Consider the following 21,204-nt stretch of genomic DNA (forward strand, 5'->3'; position numbering starts at 1 on the left):
CTTGATATTCATCATGTAAGTTAAAATTTTCTAACTACTAACCAAAGTTTAGAATATATAAAGATTTACATATAAATTATGAATCCACTATGATATGTTTTTGAAGTCTATATTATACTAAATCATATCATATTATATCATCATTAAGCATGAACTACCATAAGAAGTATGACAAGCAAAATAAAGTCCAGATTTCCATAGGAAGACTAATTACGTGAAAGAGCAACTTCAATGAATGGTTAGGATTTGAGTTTTCGAGCTTGTGGTGATAGATTAATTAATTGTAATTGGAGAGCAAATAGTCATGGGTGTAGGGCCTTTCAAAACGAACAAATGCAAGTGGACAAGGAAGCATTTACATGTAACTTATTATTCTCAAATCTATTATAAAAAAAAAACACGTTTTAAAGAAATATTGTAATTTTTTACATCATGTACTAACATGTATGCATGTTTAATATAAAGTACCTATTATAAATAATATCAAAACACCTTAATTTATATTTCAACTCTATAAATATAAGATTTATTATCTTTAGAAACATGCATTTTTTGATATACTAATGTCTACTTTTTATCATCTAAATATCAATTAAAATTGTATAGAAAAATTTAATATCAATTAATAGGAATATATGTTCAACGCACATAACCAAAATTAGTATCTAAATAAAGTTGAAAGCATATGATAATTATGAGATAGAACTACTTTATAAGTGTAACATGAAAAATAAAATATAATTATTAAGGAGTAATAAATAAAGATAAAATATTAAAATTACAATTTAATTGTTACAATAAATTTAAACATATATGATACAATAAAATTAAAGTAATGTCCGAAACAAAAGTTATATCAACCATTCAAACAAGTGTGTAAGTGAACACTGTACATAAACTAGCAAAATTTTAGTTTAAGCAGATTTGAAACTCCATGATCAATTCAAGAGTTAAACAAGCTACCATAACTCTTCCAACACTCAGAATTCACAATCTTGCACGATTCAGAATCCCAATTTTCCAGTCCCAACCATACCACAGTCATCATCGTTCTCACAGACACAATTCAAAATCTTCAGCTGAAACTCAAAAGCCTCATAACACCACAAGAAACCTTCTTCGCAAACCAATACCACTCCTTGCAGACCTCAAACAAATCCAAGATCCTGATGAAGCTATTTCACTCTTCCATTATTATCAACAAATGGGGTTCAAACATGACTACCCAACTTATTCTTGTCTTGTTTATAAGCTCGCAAAGTCTCAAAATTTTGAAGTTGTTGAAACCCTTCTTGGATATCTCCAAACTCATCATATTCGATGTAAAGAAACACTTTTTATTGGGTTAATTCAACACTATGGGAGAGCCCAGTTAGTTGATAAAGCTGTTGAGCTTTTTCACAAAATTGGGTCGTTTAATTGTTCGCCTAGTGTGCAGTCTTTTAATGCAATTCTGAATGTGCTTGTTGATAGTGGACGTTCTGAAGCTGCTAATGAGATGTTAAGGAGTTGTTCGAAAATGGGTATCTGGTTAAATTCTGTTTCGTTTAACATTATTATCAAGATGTGGCTGAAGAAGGGTGATTGGGAAATGGCTCGCCAACTGTTTGATGAAATGCTTGAAAGAGGGGTTGAGCCAACAGTGGTTACTTACAATTGTCAAATTGGGTTTTTGTGTAAGAAGGGGGATGTTGAAGATGCTAAAAGTCTGTTTCAGGATATGGTTAGAAAGGGAAAGAAGGCAAATGCAGTGTCGTATGCTTTGCTGATGGAAGGTTTATGTTCTTTAGGGAAGTATAAGGAGGCTAAGAAGTTGATGTTTGATATGGAATACCAAGGATGTAAGCTGAAAATAGTCAATTATGGTGTTTTGATGACTGATCTTTTGAAACGAGGGGAAATTGGTGAAGCAAACAGTTTACTTGTGGAGATGAAAAAAAGGGGCATTAAATTTGACATTGTGATCTATAACATGTTGATTAATTATTTTTGTAAAGAAGGTAAAACCGCTGAGGCCTATAGGATGTTAGTTGATATGCAAATTGCAGGCTGCTGTCCTATTGCAATTACATACAGATTGGTGGTTGATGGATTTTGTAAAACAGGAGAATTTGAGGAAGGTTTGAAAGTTTTGAATGCAATGTTGATGAGCAGGCATTTTCCACGTATGGAAACAGTAAGGTGTTTGATTCTTGGTCTGCTTGATAAAGGGAAGGTTGAAGATGCTTGCTTTGTTTTGGAGGAGATGGAGAAGAGGAAGAAAAAGTTCAATTTTGATTCATGGGAAGTCATTGTCAAGGATTCTTGCACTAGTGATAGGAGTGTAAGCCAGCTCTTAGATGAGCTTGTATTTTAGCTATTCGATTTAGATCCATTACTTTGTCAAATCTAAGAATAGATAACCGCATAAGACAGTGACATGATTCTTGGTTTATAGAGTTGGGCATGCTTAATGGAAGCAATTTGGCTTCTCAATATCTGATTAAACTTTTTATGGACACTGTATACAAAATCTCTGAATGTATTAACTTAATTTTTTTGGTGATATCATCTTGTTTTCTAGTTTAATAATTTGAAACAGAAAAGGTACTTTATTTGTTTCAATCTAACCATCTGATATTTGGTAATCATTATACTGAGTAATCCAAGTTTGTGCAGTATAGAGTCCATTTAAGGATAATTTCAAGAAGGGCTTTTCTGCTTGAAACAAAGAAGGTACTTCCAATAGAAGCTTTTCTCCTCTGAAATAATCTTTTAAGAACATTTGTTTGTTACCCAGTTCGGTATTTTGGTTGCAGTTTTTCGGTATTTTGGTTGCAGTTTTAGTCATTATTTTGTTTTTCTGCTTATGCTCTCTTCTACGTGATCGTTATGTATTTGTGATTTCAACTGAACAACATAATTTTGAGAGATTGAAGGAGGTTTAATCTGCCAATCTTATATATATGTCTTTAGGTATTCTTATAATGAACTACATGTCCAACTAAACCTACAGCTCAACTGAAAAGAAGGGGACAGCAAAAACAATCAATCAGAAAGCAAAAGAAGATAAACAAGAAAGGAAAAGGCTACTACTAAGGTGCAGAATGAGAGAGAAACTACATCTAATATTGTTAAAGAGGGAAAAGAACCAACACTCTTGGCAGTCCAATAGTGAAAGAAGGAACACATTCTATAACAAATATGACAAATCAAGAGGAAGATTAAAACGAACCAAGCACTGCAGCCAATAATACTGTCAAAGTAGGATGAATCCAAAGAGAACAACGTATCAAAAGGATACGATCTGCAGAAAATCTTCACTCAAGCACTTCGTATAAGTAGCATAGAATGAACAAGTTGTTACCTGCAACATCAGTGTAGATGGACTAACGGAGAAACTCAGTGTTTAGTATTAATAGTGTAAACGAAAACAAAACACAACTTGAGAATGTCATTGTAGGATTCCTTGAGGATGTTACTACTTCTTCCAACATACCCTAATGGTTAATCGATGACTTCAATGTAATCACTGATGATACAGAAAAAAAGTGTCCTTTGACAAAGCATACACAAGATTACAAGTTTCCCTTTCATAAATTATATGGTAGACTGATGTTTGTTGGATGTTGTGTTTTCTGGTTCCCCTTTCACTTGGTGTAGTGGAAGGACATCAAAATATATTATATGAAAAAGGTTAGATAGAGTGTTACTTAACCATGAATAGTTGAGTTTCTTCTTTTCAAAAACTTTAGGTAAGTCATGTGAATAGAACACGGTCTGATCATTCCCCTATGTTAATCACCCTAGAGGTACAACAGATCAAAAGGCGAAGACAAGTTTCTCACTCTATGGATTGAACAACCTGATATTTCAAACGTTGTGAGGAATGCATGACAACAGGAGGTTCAAGATAATCCTTTATGGTCGTTTTGTTTAAGAATGCGGAGATGATACAACATCTGAAGTTGAAATTCTCTTTTTGGAGTCAAAAGTCTGGTTTCAGATGGGTAATTACGGAAAACCTAAGCACCAAGTTCTTTCACTCATTATTAGTTAATAGAAGAAGGAGATTGACACTAGACCTGATGATTTCAATATTAAGTTTTATTAGGTCTTGTTAGCATATACTTGAAGGGGACATTTTGATTAATAAAGCCCGTTAATATTGCTATCTCTCACATACACATGTCTTGTTCTTCTTCCAAAGCTCAAAACCTTACGGCCAATCAGTTGAAGAAATGTGTTTTTAAAATTTCTGCACAGCAGATTAATCTCACTGGTATCAAATTAATCACTCATAATCAATCAGGTGTGAAGTCTGATAAAGGGTAGGTCCATAAGTAAAATTATTATGTAGGCCCATGAGTTGGTAGATAATATTTCAAGTTTGTGTTCAAATTGGACATCTCTAAAGCTTACGATAAGGTGTGCTGGTGTCACACTCTTAGAGCCTTCGAATTTTTGACGAAAGGTGGATACATATCATATATCTGTTATTTAGGATTGACTTTATAACTTATCAAGAAAGCTGATACAGGGTAATTCCTTGTCAGTTCTCACCCTCTTTGTTTGTTAAATGTGCAAAGTTATTGTCCAGATTGTTGAACCAATTACCTCAGAATACTGATTTCATTTCATATGTTGCAGATGAAAAGGCACCACTGATCACTCATTCGTTACGAGATAAACGATGCAGTGTTTCTGGACAAATGATTAACAAGGAGAAGTCTTCATTCTTTAGGCTTCTCAGAACATGATTCAGGGAATCAAGATATTGACAACATTTCAGCAATAAATTTCCCTTTACATATCTTGGAAGGAAGAAGATTTACTTCCTCAATAATATGATCAACAAAGTTACCAACAGAGTCCAAGGATGATTTTGGTATGGATGAAAATATTTTCTAGAAAAATGAGTGTTTTCATAATTATTTTGTTGTGTTCAGTATGCAAGTAAAAAGTATTACCCGAAGAGTATTTGTGTATATCTAAGACAAAACTATGAGGATGGGATGCGACAAGACTATGTGGATGCTTTGAAGTGAAACTGTAAAATATGTGTTAACAATGAGATTTGAACCTTGGTACAATAACACTAAAAGAGTTTTAGGTACCCATTCAAGAACCATTGGATCATTTATTCATTGTGTGCTCTATGTTAATTTTATACAAATACCTATTGATTTCTACATAGATATATATATTTCGTAATGAAGTTAATGGATGTTCGAGCACCCGACGGACACCATGTAGATCTCGCCCCTGGGGATGGGTTAGAGAGGAGATCATGCTATTTGTTTTCCTCTACTTTCATTTACAAAGTCATTTTTCTTATTTTTAAAACTTTGTTAATATAAATATTTTCTTATTAAAAAAATATGAAGATATGAATTTTTTAATGTAGGGCCCTAGGGTATTCTGATATCTCTCATTTGGTTATATAAATTGAAGAAATTTTGATAGCTTTTACAAGTTGTTCGATTTTCATATTTATCAGAAAAATACAACTTAAAAAATTCAAATTACATATTTAAACAAAACGTCAACTTGAAATCAATCTAAATTTAGATCGAATTCTATCGTTCTGCCACACTTTTCCGACTTGATACCACCCCTAAAACCACAAGTAACGGCGTATTGGGGGGAAAACACAATTATAGAAAAGTAGGGGCCAACACAAAATATGGATTAAAACCAGGGACCATAATGCAATTTGGTCTCTTTGACTTAGATACAGCGCTGCTCTCTGAAACTCAGATGGCAAAAGGGTTGCAGCTATTCGTGAACAGTACACATACTCTATCTCTCTCTTAATTTATGTGTGTTGGAGTTCTTATTGAAACCCTAATACTGATGTATTCGAATTTTTTTACAGGATTGTCGTTTTATACTACGAGTGAACAGTTGAAGAAGCTATTTTCACCTTTTGGCGTTGTTACAGAAGGTTAATTCGCACTTCTTCATTGTTTTTTGGCTGAAATTTTTAATTGGAAGATGATGTAATTCACTTTATGTGATTGCTTTGTAACTCTCTACAAAGATGATGAGAACTTTCTTTATTTGATGACTCTATTAGGGTAGTAGGTTGCAGGTAGTAGAGTGTGGTGGTGATTATCCTTCCATATTAGTAGTCCTAGTATAATTTGTGTAGCTTCTTCTTCCTCGATTTGTATTACTATTTGTTGTTGTTTTTTATATTTTGTTTATTGTATTTTTTCTTTGTATAGTTTATGTGTTGGATGCTTTGTTATGCTTTTTACAGTATTTTGGCATGACTTTTTTGAAATGCTTTTGTCTGTGTCTATTCGGAATAGCCTCTCTATCTCTAGGTAGGTAGGGGTAGGGGTAAGGTCTATGTGCACCTACCTTCCTCATACCAAACTTTGTGAGATTACGTTGGGTATATTGTTGTTTTTGATGACCGTAGTGTCCGGACAAGTTTTCGTGCACTTCGACTAATTCCATAAGTATTGTGCCATCTCCCACCAATATCAGGTACCAGATAACTTTGTCCACTAAAATATTGGGATGGGTGGGAAGAAATCATCAAGTGTTTTTTTTGTTTTTTGTTGGGATTTAGATCTCAACTCATACACTTCGTGATGAATTTTGTTAAAGTGGGTCTGCAACTAGTTTAGTTTTAAGGCTTAATTCGATTGATTGACATGGATTTGTTAATTGGGTGAGCAGCAAGGCTTGTTAAAGATCCAAGAACACAAAGGCCTAAAGGTTTTGGATTTGTTACCTTTGAATCAGAAGCAGATGCCCAGAACGCATTGAATTCCTTGAACGGAAGGGTAATACCTCAGTTTTCTAAATGTGTACGCTTGGTCATGTGTGTATCTGTATATTGAGTTAATGGAACGTGCTTAATAGTGATACGGATCAACAATGGTATATACTTTGTATATAAAATTTTGGATAATATATAGTATTTAATAAATCTGTACCTATTTGCTAGAAAGGGGACAAGGAGTTATCATTTAAGTGTTATCCTACATTTTAAACTAGGCATGCCTCTACCTATCAACAATTCTTAGACCGCCATCTGTTTAAAATAAATTTTTATCAATCATCATGGGTTAAAGGAAACAGATATCTAATTCCTACACTTCACTGCAAAACGGTATGCTAAAGATGTATTTCAAGCTGAATCGTTTTAGTTTGATGTTTGACTCTGTGATCATAATCAACCTGCATCTACTGGTGCATTCATTGGTCGTAAGGACTTTGAAATGTGATAATGGTCCTGCAATGCTTTCAGTTGGAGTCAGGATATTTATTGCTGAAAAGGGACCAATGATCAGGGTGGAAAATGTAAGTTGGGGGCATTCATAGGCTTGTAACAAAACTTGCAAAGAATATACCCATTTTAGAACAACTAAATTTCACTGGAAAGAGAGATTTAGGTTCTTGGAAGTTACTGGTTTACTTAGAGATATTGCGTTAGCTGTAGTAGCTGCATCATTATGAATGCTTATTATTGTTGTTTGTTTTGGGTTCCGAATTTGTTTATCTTTTAATTGATTTGTTGAATTAAGTGGCTCATAAACTCTTTAGTGGAAATGAAGACTGGGCAGTCTCTTGTTGTCCCAAGTTTTCCTTCTGGTTTTGCTGACAAATGTGGTTGAGACAGAATCTCTTGATGTTCACTGGTTGAGTTACTGATAAGGAACTGGGATTTCCTTAGAAAAAACTAAATATGTTATCTAAGTTCTCAATTCAAGGAAAACAGGACTTAAAAATGGATGATTGTGTTCTGGAGAAGAGAATTTCTTAAACCAGTTATAAACAAAACAAGAAAAAGAAGAAAGAATACTTGTATGCATAAAATATGTCAGTTGAAGAAACAAACTATGATAATAGAAGAAAGAATATGTGTATGCTTAAAATATTTCAGTTGAAGAACAAAACTATGATATCAAACTCCAAACTGAGAACTGTCTGCTTCCCCTCTATTAAGCTACTACCTCCACACACACACACACACACACACACACACACACACACACACCCGTGGTCTCTACCTTTCCTGACTTTGATCTAATATTGGTACCTAATTGCCACATCTATTAAAGTCCATTCTCTCACTACAGTGATTTTGTGTTTTTAGTGTTATATTGGCATAATGGACATTATGTCATTCAAGACGGAAGTACCTAAACATTGTGTGCACAGATAAAAAAGATTGTTATAATTTGTGATACACACAAGAAGTGCCAAGCAGACTGAGAAAAAGAGATGAGAGATAGCACAGCTGAGAGTAGTAGAAATGTTATATCATTAATGTGAATATGTTAAGTGGCATTATCTTTTGCAGAAAGCTTCTTTTCCATCTGGGGGGGGGGGGGGGGGGGGGGGGAACATTTGTTTCCCAGCTTTATAAAGTGCATTTAATTTCATTTCCTTCTGGTGAAATATCTTACATAACTGTCCAAGTCTTGTTGATTCCCATTTACTTTGTCTATTTCTGTTCTGTCATTGAAATGATCTACGGACTGCAGATTGTTGATGGAAGACTGATTTTTGTGGAAGTTGCTGAGACTACAGAAGCTGCTGAAAACAAAACATCCCGAAAATAAGTTTCTTGTAATTCAGTGTACACGTTGCTATTTCATATTCCAGATAATGGGTGAATTTTTGGCCATTTCTCAGTCCTCCATAGTGTTGCCTAACTTTCGAGTCCAAGCTTGGAGTAAAAGGCAGCTTTTCATTGCTCATAGTCAGCCATTGAGGTCACTTCATTCATCTCTTCATAGCTTGACTACCTCTCACACAGTGTATCCAGGCTTGTCTGCTGGATCGACGCATTTCTCTTTGGGGGTCAGAGCCAGTGTTGTCTCTGTTGACTCTACAATGCCAACTACCTTTACTGTTGATCCAGCTGGGCCAGGAATTGATGTTCTGCCAGAGGCAGGTGGTGGCGGAGGTGATATTGGGGGTGCAAATGATGACGGTGGCGGTAGGGGAGATAATAGTGGAAATAATAATGATGGTGACAATGAGGGCGGTTCAGATGAAGGGGAGGATCATAACAGTAAAAAGAAAATGGCCCTCTCTATGTCCCAAAAATTGACCTTGGGCTATGCTTTCTTGGTTGGAGCTGGTGGTTTTATGGGTTATCTTAAGAGTGGCAGCACAAAATCCCTGATTGCAGGTGGAGTTTCTGCGTCCCTCCTGTATGCTGTTTATACTATGCTTCCAATACAACCTGTTTTGGCATCAGCAATTGGTTTTGTCCTCTCAGCTGGACTTGTTGGAGTAATGGGATCTCGCTTTCTGAAATCAAAGAAGGTTTTTCCAGCTGGTGTTGTCTCCTTTGTGTCTTTTGTTATGACTGGTGGTTATTTGCATGGAATATTGCGCAGTGCGCATTAGATCCCCTAAAATGAGCCAAGTATTTGCCAATACAGATACATTAGTTTTGATATCTGTTTGAATTTGGATTTTGTCATGATTTCTAAGTTGGGCTGCTAGAACTCTCTAGTAAAACACTAATATTGTATCAAAAGGGCACTTTTGTTTACCCTCTTTCTCCGTAGTGAATTCATTCTGTTTTTGGATAAGTTCTCCTCTATTATTACTGTTTTATATGTGATTTGCATATTAGTAGTAGTACCTAGTAATATCGTAGTTTCTTCCTCAATCACAAAAGACAAAAGATTCGACTTGGTCATCCACATCAAAGAGTTGCTAGTCATAGTGCTTGTCAACACGACAAGTCACCATGTTTATATTAATTTAGCAATTCAGGATTCAACAATGTGTCATTATAATTTGTGTGTGGGTAAACAATTTGATCAAAAAGTACGTAGACTTATCTGATTTAACTTGGCAACTAGAATTTTCCTCTATGAAACAGTTGTAAATAGATGTGCAACACCCAATAAGAAATCATAAGTAGTGTTCGATCTGATACACCAATGGCCAAGATCTGACATCTTAAAAGGCAAATGTCATGGCTCTCAATTGTAGAGAGAATCAAAGCATCATTTATTGATTCCTTCAACATCTACAAAAGGCACATCATTTCAGGAACAAAAAGCAACAGATAGTAAAAAAGAAATTGTGAAGTCGAAACAAGGGGTTTCATTGATTGATAATAGAGAAAAATAAGATCTAACAGTAGTTTTAACTAATTCCATCAAGGATAATCATCACCTTCTAACAACAGAATTACATACACAGAAGATCCAAAAAAAAAAAACATTAAGAATCTATGCCTTCTTGGGAGATTTGGTAGCTTTGGATGGAGATTTAGGGGCCTTTTCACCTCCAGTCTTCTTTGGCAACAAAATTGGGTTGATGTTTGGAAGAACACCACCATGTGCGATTGTTACACCAGCAAGAAGTTTCCCAAGCTCTTCATCATTCCTCACAGCCAAAAGCAAGTGCCTTGGGATGATTCTGTTCTTCTTGTTGTCACGGGCAGCATTTCCAGCCAACTCCAACACCTATAAATCAAAACATTTCAATCAAAAATTTGAAACCCTAGATCCTAATTGAACCAAATTAGCAAAGCATAAATGGAGGAAAATTTACTTCAGCAGACAAATATTCAAGTACGGCCGCCAAGTAAACTGGAGCACCCGAACCAACACGTTGAGCGTATCGGCCTTTTTTCAAAAACCTTCCGATTCTTCCAACGGGGAACTGAAGACCGGCCTTAACAGACCGGGAAACAGGCTTCTTCTTTGGGCCTCCTCCCCTTCTGCCGGCGGCACCCTTCTTCACTTTTCCGGTAGACTCCATTTCAAAGAATAGCTTCTTTTTTTTCAGATAATTGATTATCGAAGAGAAGATGAGTTGGGTAAGAATCTGCGGATGGTTTTTATAGAGATGTTTGGTTGTCAATTGGTTTACAGCCGTTGGATTGATCTTTAATCAGACGGTGTACATTAAATATGTTTCGATCCGTGTCATTTCAAATGGACCAATGACTGTGTGAATTTGAATGTTGTTTAATTAAAAAGCGTTTCTCCCGCTTGAAATATTTCGCCTTGTTGGCAAAAAATTTTGAATTTATAGTATAGTCGTTTGGTAAGTAGAATTATATAAGAATAATGTTAATTAAAGTATATTAATTATGTTTTTATTAGTCGTGTGTATGTATTAGTTATATTTGCATTAATTAAAAACTTTAAGATGTAAAAGGAAATTTGAGGGGCAAATGTGTCTTTAATTTAGCTGATGCATCATTAAAATAATTGTATTGCTAATATTTTTAGAAATTCATATTATTAGTAATGCATATCTTAATACAATAGAGTATAAAACTAATGCAAGTATTAGCTATACATAGATTAGAAAAGAGTACCAAACAAGATACTATTAATACATAAGGTTAATTGTTAAATTATTTTTCCTAATACACTCTACCAAATGTCTCATCAGAATTTAATTCTTTTAAATTACATTAATAATATAAAATTATAAGGGAACGAGAAAATTTAGTTATTTCGATGCATGTTAAGGAGAATAACACTTGTATTATTAGCGTTAACCACTTTCGCACAACAACAACTAAATCGCCTAGATGTTAAAGGAGAGTAGTTAATGTTAGTTGTCGTCTATCCATAAAAACATTCACTACTCACTACAATGACGGTCATTTGATTTTAATTTAGATACTAAAAGTTACTCCATCCGTTCATTTTTAATTGTTATAGTATAAGAATTTTAACTAACATTTTATGATATATTTTTTCATTATATTGGTATGCAAAAAATTGCGATTTATAATATTTTTTCGTACAATTTTAAATATATATTTATCAAATAAATATAATCTAATTTAATTTTGAAAACTATTCAAATTAACGTTTTAAAAATGTAAAAGTAAAGAGAGGTACTATATTACTTATTTGTAGACGCAACCTCGGCGCCAACATTTATTGATTGTTTTCGACTTCCCTGAGTATTTTTGTGCTTCCCTTGCCATGGTCTAACGTGCACAGAGAGAAAAATAATTCTTGCTAATCCCACACATATGCAAGAATTATTTATATCATTTAGTAATTTTACTCCTTAAAATGGAACACTTGGTGGGTCTTTGGTTGAATTTTGGGTTCGATAATGATAAAAGTATATATCAAAGATTATCTGAATCAAACAGTAAGTTTGGGGGCTTATCAATTATAAGAAAAAGAAAAAAAACTAACTAGGGAGATATTGCTTTGGCTGTAGGAACAAGTTTCTGGTAATTCAGTTATTTCATAATCCAGATTGACAATATAATGGGTGAAATTTTGTCCATTTCTCAAACAGGTTGTTTTTATACTGTTCTATCCTTCCAGGTTTCAACATATTAGTTTCAAAGCTACTCAAATATTTATGTGTTTATATTATTAAGCAATTTGATCGAAAAATGCTTCAACTTATCCGATTGAACTTGCAACCTAGAATAGAATAACAAAGTGTCTATGCTTCATTAATTTCTTTTTCATAAGAAATCTGATAGACCAATGCCCAACATCTCACATCTGAACAAACACCATGATAGAACATAGAGCATCTAGAAATGAAATTGTAAAGTCGAAACAAGGGGTTTCATTGATTGATCTAACAACTTAATAATATCCATCAACAGCTTCTAACATACACAAAGAATCTAAGCTTTCTTAGGAGATTTTGGGGCCTTTTCACCTCCAGTCTTCTTTGGCAACAAAATTGGGTTGATGTTTGGAAGAACACCACCATGTGCAATTGTTACACCAGCAAGAAGTTTCCCAAGCTCTTCATCATTCCTCACAGCCAAAAGCAAGTGTCTTGGGATGATTCTGTTCTTCTTGTTGTCACGAGCAGCATTTCCAGCCAACTCCAACACCTGTAAATCAAACAAAATTCAATCAAAAAATTGAAACCCTAGATCCTAAAAGCATAAATGAAGGAAAATTTACTTCAGCAGCCAAATATTCAAGAACGGCGGCCAAGTATACGGGAGCACCAGAACCAACACGTTGAGCGTATCGGCCTTTTTTCAAAAACCTTCCTATTCTTCCAACGGGGAACTGAAGACCGGCTTTAACAGACCGGGAAACAGGCTTCTTCTTTGGGCCTCCTCCCCTTCTGCCGGCGGCACCCTTCTTCATTTTTCCGGTAGACTCCATTTTAAGGAATACCTTCTTTGGAACAGAATGTCGGAGAGATGATGTTGCATTGGGTCAGAAATCTGCGGATGGCTTTTATAAACATCTTTGCTTTTTCGGAAGATTGTTTATAGCCGTTGGATTTATCTTTAATCTGACGGTCTACATTGAATACATCTCGATCCGTTGTCATTTCAAATGGACCAATGGGGCAAATCTGAATGTTGTTTAAGGTTAAAAAGCCTTTCTCCCGCCTGAAATATTTTGCCCTTTTTGGTGAAATTTTTTGAATACCTTAAAAGTTTAATTCTTTTAAATTGCATTATTAATAATATAAAGTCTTTAACATATTCCTAAAGTTGGCATCAATTTTCATTTAGATACCTTCATTAAGGTTTGTTCATTTTAGACACCTCATAACACTTAATTTAACAATCAGTCAAATATATAAGATGTGTGTGACAAACTCGCCAATAACGTGTCAAAGTGGAAAACTGAATAAAAATATATGACATATATATTAAAAATATTTTTTAAATAATGATACAATGGGACATGATATGAGGTGTCTAAAATAAACAAAGTTATGTTAAGGTGTCTAAGTGAAAATTGATGTCAACTTTAGAGGACTACTGATGGGTTAGGCCTAATAGAAAATTGTTTGTCATCAAAAGAAGGGGACTAGAAAATTTGATTGTTTTGATGCAGATTTAGGATAATAACACTTATATTTTGAGATTTCGTTTAATTCAACTGGCGCTAACAGTTTTTGCCTAACAACTGCTAAACCTCGTAGATACTCTATTAAGGAGAGAAGTTAGTGTAAGTTGTCGTTTATCCATAAAGACATTTATTACTCCCACAATAATCATCATCTAATTTGACCTTTATTTTACTCCCACAATAATCATCATTTAATTTTCACTTCAACAGTATTATTAATTTGTACGCACAACTATTCTTGATTGTTCAGCACCAATATTTATTAATCAATTCTGAATATCAAATAAGAATTTTTCATTTTTGTTATTTCATCTCTCATTTATTCTTCGCTAGTTAATTTATTATTTACTTGACACTGTCAAGGAATTAATATTGTCTAGGTTAAGTACTTGCTTCAGACATATTTAAAAATTCAATTGATTTTTCTTATAAATATGTTTTAAGCTATATAGTGATCACATAGTCTCAAGTAAGGGTGATAAATGAGCGAATTTAATAAACTTTGAGTGATTGTAAATGAATTGATTTACAATTTACCTATATAAATATGAAAAGAAATATTTTTTTAATATTATGTATAAATTTAATCTGCTTCGAAACAATCAAATTTTCTAGTATTATTATCCTAAATCGCGAATAGCACTTCACAATTATTGAACATGATTTTGATGACAATATTGATATCACAAAATAATAATTAAAAAAAAAAGGTTAAACACTAGAGATTGATGTAGATTTACCAAAATACATATGGGAAACAATTGATTATGATTCACATTCCTAATTATTGTAAGCATCCGATTGAAGTTATCATTATAAAATTATAATTAAGATGCATAAGGTCTTAGTATTTCATTAGTCATCATTGATATTTCATATCTTTACAAATATTTCAATTTTACTTGAGTCGACAACAATGATTTTCTTAGGTTATAAATAGACTAGTGTATTAAGTAAGAGACTAGTCTTTTTTATCACATACAATATTTCACCTCTTTTCACGTAAATATATTTTGAGATGTACACATTATGAAATTAATGGATAATTTTACATTGAAAAATTTGTACAGCCTGTGTTGATAATCCTTTCTGCCATCTGCTTCGATATATGGAGTCAACTTGCTCTGTATTGCCACAAGAAATTCAAACAGTTGATGCAACAAGCCGGTCACTCTTCTAAAATGCGGCTCTCTGCTCTGCAAATTATAATAAATCGAGTTAGACAAAGAAAGCACAATATAAGACAAGGAACAAAAAGTTAAAATCTCGTTAGTCCAATTCCATCTGACACAACTTCTATATCCTTTATTTTTATTTTGATGACAAGGGAACCCACAACTGCTTCCTTTTTGTGCTAGCTGACAGGAGAGGTAAACCGCACTAAACGTATCTTGTGCAACGAGCTCGACCTAGAAAGTCCACCCCCAAAGGGGTTTCAAAAATGTTTTTTGAAACATCAAGTTTATGGTAACCACATGGTTATATCCACGATAACAGATAAGTGATTCTATATTCTTTATATAATACAGAAACACTTGGACATGTGAATGTTATTCTCCTTAATAACACACAACATGGAGACCTTACTCTGTAATATTTCCAATTTAGACATGTTGGAATGGTTTACCAATTTTGACCAAATTTTACAGCATTAAGTGTAGATGGGACAGTGACAGCTAGCATTTTCAAAAACCGTAAAACGATTCAAGATGAAATGAAGTGACATCTTCAGTGATATCGTGAACTGATCTACTGAGAATTTTAAGGAATAAATGTAGCTCCAACACCTCTATAAGTTAACATAACATGCACACTGCCTCATCAGCTAGAGTATTGTGAGCAAGAGACTGCATGACATGTCTCATAATGGGACTCCTAGCAGCGTGCAAATAAAGCCCACAGAAAAAAGAAAGAAATTTCACAATGTGGAACACAAGCAACTCTTGAAATTTAAAGCATCTGGACACTCTTTGCATACCTGATAAGAATACCAGCTTGCAGATATTAACATCGACAGCATATTAACAGTTGCCTGTATGAATGAAGTTCTGAAAATATATATATAAAAAGAAAGGTGCATTATCAGCTATTAATAGTGAAAATAGACATGATAACTCACCCTTTCGGGTGGCCCAGTGGTTTGGGCTTGGGACCTTCCATGTTGGAGGCTCAAGTTCGAAACCCCTCGGTAGCTAAAGCAAGGGGTTTGCCCTCTGGGTCGAGCTTGTCGCACTGGACTTGCCTAGTGTGGGTTACCTCTCCTATGTGGTTTGTGAGCTATTGCATAGGAGCGGGGTTTTTACCCTGTGCACCCTCAAAGGTTAGCGGCTGCGGGTTTCTCCTGTCTTAAAAAAAAAACAATCATGATAACTCATAGTAGTTACAGAAAATACAAACACAGAGACATACATGCATGGCCTCTCCATAAACCACTGGCAAAAAGACACTCAACTAAAATGTAAAAGTAAATATTGGAAACTATTTGTAACATCTCTCCAAGTAATATGGAGACCCTCTGATTTACTCCAAATACTGCACTATGCTCTATTTGAGAAGGAAAAACAGCCGAGCCATGAAGATCAGCTGGAGATTAATGAAAAATCTAATTTGAGTAGAAAACAAGTTTTTAAGTGATAATTGAAGAGGCAACAGGAAGTAGGAAGAAACACATCAGGGTCTTTACTAACTCATAGACAATACAAGCATGTTGGGTGTTCATTATCCAGAATTTGAAGATTGTCATATTTCCTCCCAATACTTCCTATGTTAAACGATTGGATTTAAATATACAGGAAAAGAAAAAAAAGAAATTGTCAAACTACCTCCCTTGAAGTTCTAAAGATGCCCAACTCTTACTTCATGTCCTCATATAAAAAGGCAGGAGATTGAACTATTCATGGATGAGGCATTTTAGAGTAAAGGTTGACATGATCACGTCCTGTACAAATATCCTGAATTTTAATAGTCATTACTTGATCAAAGTAAATGATCCTTGCAGCAGCGCTAGCAGATCTGGTGGACTGCCCCATTTTTCAGGTTCCATGGATTAAAGAAGCATATGTTGCACGAGTCACCTTCAGACCACTTGCTATCATCTCATCACGCAATTCAAACGCCTTAGACATTTCTCCAGCAATGCAGCAACCATAAATGAAAAGGTTATAAGCCACTGCATCAGGCTTCAGACCATTAGTCAACATGGATTCCCACAAGCCTCTTGCTCCTAACAGATCACCCCTCCTACAGAATTCATAAATGATAGTTGAGTAACTTACGCAATCTGGGAAGATACCGTTGTCCTCCATTTCAAGCAAAATATCCATCGCTTCCTGAATTTGGTCTAATCTGCACAAACCCCGTATAATAATATTGTATGTCACAGTATTTGCAAGGTACCCTTTCAGCATTGCATCATGAAGCTGTTTAGCTTCTACCATGTACCCTTCACTAGTGAGATAATCAAGGAAACAACTATATGTGAACTGGTTAGGTGTCAACCCTTTAGCTAACATTTCCTTGTAGAATACCTCTGCTTTATCTACTAATCCAGCCTTGCACAAGTTATTTATCATCACAGTATACGTCACCACATTTGGGAAGCATCCTTCACTGACCATTATATCCCAGCATTTAAAAGCTTTTTTAAGATCACCAACTTTTCCATATGCATCAAGCATGCTAGTGTATATTACTTCATCAGGCTTCATTCCTCGGTCGTGCATCTCCTTCATTATATTTAATAAATATTTCCAATCATGATGCTTTAGAGTTCCATTTATGAGTACACCGTAGCACACAAGGTCCATGTTTATTCCCTTTTCTATCATCTCATCAGTAGTGGTTAGTGCATCCTTTAATCTTCCTTCCTTGCAATAACCATGTAAGAGAGCAGAGAAACACATTTCATTCAGATAATGACGCTGGTTTTGAAGGTCATCAACAAACTCTTTTGCTTCAGATACTTGACCTTTCGTACAAAGTCCAGTTATCAGAGATCTGTACGTATATGTGTCAGGAATAAGACCCTTTTTCAACATTTCATCTAGCAATTCAAAAGCCTTAATGGTGTTCCCATCTTTACAATGTCCTTCAATCAAGACATTATAAGTGACCTCAGTAGGAGTTACATTCATTTTCACCATCTCATCAAATATCTTACTTGCTTCTACCATCATGTGTGCACGGCAAAATCCAGAGATTAGTGCAGTGAAAGTGAAAGTATTAGGTGAAATTCCTTTGCCAGTCATCTCATGGTAAAGCCTAAAGGCCTTCTGCACTTCTCTTTCCTTGCAGTAACCATCTATCAATGAAGTATAGGTTACAACAGTTGGGGTCAATCCTTTATCAATCATCTCATTAAAGATAGATTCCGCCACACTGCATTTTCCAGCCTTGCAATAGCCATTGATGAGAGAATTGTAAGGGTATATGGTTAATTCTACCTCATTATCAAGCATTCTATTATAAAGAAGAACTGCAGCATCTAATCTCCCTTGTTTGCAGAAAGAGTCGATCATGATGGAGTAAGTTACACTATTTGGGCACAACCCTTTATCCTCCATACTATTAAAAAGAGACTCTGCTTCATCCAACTTCCCACGACCTTTACACAAAGAATTAAGCAATGCATTATAAACAAATAAATTGGGCACAACTCCAACTTTCCCTGTCATATCAACTAATCTATAAGCAGCTACACAATCACCCTCTCTCCTCAACCCGTCAACAACACTCGACACTACAGCCTCGCGAGGAACCAAAAGCAGCCCCAACATCTCATCCACTAACCTTCGAGCAAGCTGAAATTCATTCACTTTACACAGCCCCAAAATCAAAGAACAATATGTGACAGTATCAGCATTCAATCCTTTGGTAAGCAACAAACTTTTAATTTCAACAGCTTCCCAAACTCTTCCACCCTTACAGAGCCCATGAATCAATATGTTGTATAAAATAACACTCACTTTAATCCCACTTCTCTCAACCCAATTCATCACTTCCTTAGCCTTTTCAAAATCTTTCAACTCACACAAACTTTTAAGCACAGCTGTATAAATATACTCATCAGGCTTAACACCCGAAGTTAATGCATTATCAAACAATTGCAAAACCAAATCAAACCGTCTTATTCGAATCAAGCCATTTAGCACAGAGCTTAAAGTCTTTAATTCTGGTACTAATGAATGCTCCATCATAAGCCGAACAATCAACACAGAATCCATTACTCTCCTATCCTGAACATAATTTTGGATTAGCAAATCAAAACCCAAAATGTGACCAAAATTGAATCTTTTATACACATCTAACAAATTGTCAAAAACAAAACTCGGGTTCACTTTTCTTTGCAATAGTGTCTGCAAAAGTGAAGTAGCAGGCCAATAAAGATTGGACTGAACAAGGGAATGTATTAGAATGCAAAACGACATTGTTGAATGATAAAAGTTCTTGTGAAGGCCAAGAAAATTGAAGAACCGTAAAGCCAGCCGAGAATCATCAAGGGTTTGAAGTAGAATTTGCTCTACGTGATGGCTTTTCAGTCTGGTGGAAATGGTGCTGTTCAGTGCTATATTCCAGCTCCGTTTGCTCCGAACGATTTCATTTAGAGTTGCTATGAAGTTTTTGTCGTTTCCTTGGTTGTTGAATTTGCGCGTTGTGGAAATAGTTCGCCGGTGGCGAATGTGCCAGCTCCGGCGAAGGGAAGGGTTCATTTCGAGCAGACTTGAATCGTTGAGCTGATGGAGGCGTCGCTTAGTTTGTGAGTGCCCTTTGAGAAATCTGTAAATTGGAGGGGCAGAAATGCTACTTTTAATTTGATGAGGGGGCAATTGTGAAGTTATATGGATGTTATTGGGTGAATTTGCAAATATTTTAGTGGTGTTGTTGTAGATGAACGATTTTTTTCATGTAAAACAACTCAATTTTAATTAATTTTTGCTTCTTGGACTAAAAATAAAAAATAGATAGAATAAATATTACTTTGTTATAATATTCTACCGTGAATGTTCACTACACCAAAAAGTTACTCACACATTATCGTCACTACTTTCTTCATTATGAAGTGACCATAACCTCCACAATCTCCACATTCATAACCATTATTTTTGTAAGATTTCATTTTCATAACATCCCCAATATATTCATGTTAATGTTAAGTTTATGACTAACCTTTTGTATGTCTCTATGTTAAACTATAAATAGAGGCATGATACTTCTTATTGTATAGACTTGAAAGTTTGGTGAATACCTGAATAAGAAAAGCTCTCATCTTCTTGTATCTCTATTTCTATTGTTTTCATCTTCTATATCTCGTCTTATATTCTTCTTTTCTTTATCTTTATATTGCTAGTTTGCTTTAGTTTTACAACACGTTATCAATACGATTGTTCTACTATTGTTCGTTGAAGCAAAGAAAATATAAAGGAGGTAAAAATATTTGTGTTTATTTTTCTCTCAAGGTTAATTACTATACAATTTATTTTATATTTTACTTTTGACTATGCATCATTGATTTTCTTACCATCTCAAAATCATATGAGTCCAACAAGTTGCTTTTACTTTTAGCAAACTTTTAATTTGATCACCTATATATTTAAAAGTAAAATTAATTTTGTAAGTTAACAATTTGTAAAGAAATTATTCTTTATGATCTTGTTTTATTGAGTTATGTGACATATACATGTTGATTGGATTATTATTGTTGGTCACTTCTGCACCTCTTTATTTTTCTTTATCTAAACATTTACTTGTTAAGTTATTAACAAATTATTTGTATTAACAAAGCTTCTTTTGTAATTATTCTAAAATGGTTAGTAAATTATGATAATGTTCATAATAATGTTGAGAGGGACTAATAAAATGTTTCAATTTATTTTAACTAGGAAATTTTATATGATTCTAACATGTTGTTCTAATTAATTGATTTTGTATATTAAGTCAAGTTCAAATTATATTTATGATTTTTTATAATTATTTTTTTGGTAATGCATGGTTTATTAAGGCATTGGTTGAGGGTAAGACTGTGAATTCAGGTTTTACCGCACTAAGTGGGTAAGACATCGAGTTAAAGTCTTGGTGCACCATGATAATAAGAAGTTGGGTTCAAAGTCCCATTGATTTATGACCAAAAGTGTCTTTATATAGGTAAGACATTGAGTTTAAGTCTTAATGCACTATAGTGATAATGTAACGATCCAGATTTTTTTTTAAATAAATAAGAATAAATAGGTATTTAAGGGCATGATGGTCTTTTCGCGTATTAATTAAAATAAACCAGGTTTGTATTAATTTTTAATTATATTTGACTAAGTCTTGAATTAGTCTCCTAATCCTAATAATTCTCTCTCTCACGTTCTCCATTTTTCTCACGTTGTTCTGTCAAATATCAACAGTTCTTCACGCTTGAAGAACTCAC

The 21,204-nt window shown here is 34.3% G+C and overlaps 5 protein-coding genes and 1 long non-coding RNA gene across 20 annotated transcripts; 3 read left to right on the forward strand and 3 right to left on the reverse strand.

The window, feature by feature from the left end:
* Positions 1–845: 845 nt before the first annotated feature.
* Positions 846–2,545, forward strand: LOC109118966 (pentatricopeptide repeat-containing protein At1g07740, mitochondrial). Its single transcript, XM_019211007.3, has one exon. The coding sequence runs from the start codon at positions 935–937 to the stop codon at positions 2,354–2,356; it is 1,422 nt and encodes a 473-aa protein (XP_019066552.2). The 5' UTR covers positions 846–934; the 3' UTR covers positions 2,357–2,545.
* Positions 2,546–4,390: 1,845 nt separating this feature from the next.
* Positions 4,391–5,107, forward strand: LOC138339723 (uncharacterized). The gene is made up of 2 exons (XR_011212598.1): positions 4,391–4,520; positions 4,630–5,107. It is a non-coding gene; the product is annotated as an uncharacterized lncRNA (long non-coding RNA).
* A 491-nt stretch (positions 5,108–5,598) lies between these two features.
* LOC101265099 (protein FATTY ACID EXPORT 2, chloroplastic) lies at positions 5,599–9,548 on the forward strand. Of its 3 annotated transcripts, XM_004251269.4 has the most exons (4): positions 5,599–5,770; positions 5,858–5,926; positions 6,673–6,779; positions 8,487–9,548. In XM_004251269.4, the coding sequence occupies exons 1-4, from the start codon at positions 5,689–5,691 to the stop codon at positions 8,562–8,564; spliced, it is 336 nt and encodes a 111-aa protein (XP_004251317.2). In that variant the 5' UTR covers positions 5,599–5,688; the 3' UTR covers positions 8,565–9,548. The 3 variants fall into 3 exon arrangements, with proteins under 3 accessions (XP_004251317.2, XP_004251316.1, XP_069147841.1); XM_004251268.5 differs by lacking the exon at positions 6,673–6,779 and having other exon boundaries at positions 5,701–5,770; XM_069291740.1 differs by lacking the exons at positions 5,599–5,770; positions 5,858–5,926.
* A 500-nt stretch (positions 9,549–10,048) lies between these two features.
* LOC101265996 (histone H2A) lies at positions 10,049–10,792 on the reverse strand. The gene is made up of 2 exons (XM_004251272.5): positions 10,525–10,792; positions 10,049–10,436 (listed from the first exon to the last, which is right to left on the reverse strand). The coding sequence occupies exons 1-2, from the start codon at positions 10,732–10,734 to the stop codon at positions 10,200–10,202; spliced, it is 447 nt and encodes a 148-aa protein (XP_004251320.2). The 5' UTR covers positions 10,735–10,792; the 3' UTR covers positions 10,049–10,199.
* A 1,545-nt stretch (positions 10,793–12,337) lies between these two features.
* On the reverse strand, positions 12,338–13,145 carry LOC138337027 (histone H2A-like). Its single transcript, XM_019211008.3, has 2 exons — positions 12,882–13,145; positions 12,338–12,808 (listed from the first exon to the last, which is right to left on the reverse strand). The coding sequence occupies exons 1-2, from the start codon at positions 13,089–13,091 to the stop codon at positions 12,593–12,595; spliced, it is 426 nt and encodes a 141-aa protein (XP_019066553.1). The 5' UTR covers positions 13,092–13,145; the 3' UTR covers positions 12,338–12,592.
* Positions 13,146–14,620: 1,475 nt separating this feature from the next.
* On the reverse strand, positions 14,621–19,593 carry LOC101268449 (putative pentatricopeptide repeat-containing protein At5g59900). Of its 13 annotated transcripts, none has more exons than XM_069291744.1 (5): positions 17,069–19,592; positions 16,616–16,962; positions 15,913–16,134; positions 15,772–15,825; positions 14,621–14,989 (listed from the first exon to the last, which is right to left on the reverse strand). In XM_069291744.1, exons 1-2 carry the CDS (start codon positions 19,499–19,501, stop codon positions 16,885–16,887), a joined length of 2,511 nt encoding a protein of 836 aa, XP_069147845.1. In that variant the 5' UTR covers positions 19,502–19,592; the 3' UTR covers positions 14,621–14,989; positions 15,772–15,825; positions 15,913–16,134; positions 16,616–16,884. The 13 variants fall into 13 exon arrangements, with proteins under 13 accessions (XP_069147845.1, XP_069147844.1, XP_069147848.1 ...); XM_069291743.1 differs by having other exon boundaries at positions 15,913–16,138; XM_069291747.1 differs by lacking the exon at positions 15,772–15,825.
* Positions 19,594–21,204: the final 1,611 nt, after the last annotated feature.

The sequence above is a fragment of the Solanum lycopersicum genome, chromosome 11, assembly GCF_036512215.1.
Source record: "Solanum lycopersicum chromosome 11, SLM_r2.1".
NCBI classification, from domain to species: Eukaryota; Viridiplantae; Streptophyta; class Magnoliopsida; order Solanales; family Solanaceae; genus Solanum; species Solanum lycopersicum.

Excerpts from the sequence above, each read along its gene's own strand:
- LOC109118966 (XM_019211007.3), top strand. The coding sequence starts at position 935 with ATGATCAATTCAAGAGTTAAACAAGCTACCATAACTCTTCCAACACTC.
- LOC101265099 (XM_004251268.5), top strand. The coding sequence starts at position 8,611 with ATGGGTGAATTTTTGGCCATTTCTCAGTCCTCCATAGTGTTGCCTAAC.
- LOC101265996 (XM_004251272.5), bottom strand. The coding sequence starts at position 10,734 with ATGGAGTCTACCGGAAAAGTGAAGAAGGGTGCCGCCGGCAGAAGGGGA. Across the intron at positions 10,437-10,524 it reads TTGAATATTTGTCTGCTGAA|GTGTTGGAGTTGGCTGGAAA; the intron begins GTAAATTTTCCT and ends TTTGATTTATAG.
- LOC138337027 (XM_019211008.3), bottom strand. The coding sequence starts at position 13,091 with ATGGAGTCTACCGGAAAAATGAAGAAGGGTGCCGCCGGCAGAAGGGGA. Across the intron at positions 12,809-12,881 it reads TTGAATATTTGGCTGCTGAA|GTGTTGGAGTTGGCTGGAAA; the intron begins GTAAATTTTCCT and ends TTTGATTTACAG.
- LOC101268449 (XM_069291749.1), bottom strand. The coding sequence starts at position 19,501 with ATGAACCCTTCCCTTCGCCGGAGCTGGCACATTCGCCACCGGCGAACT.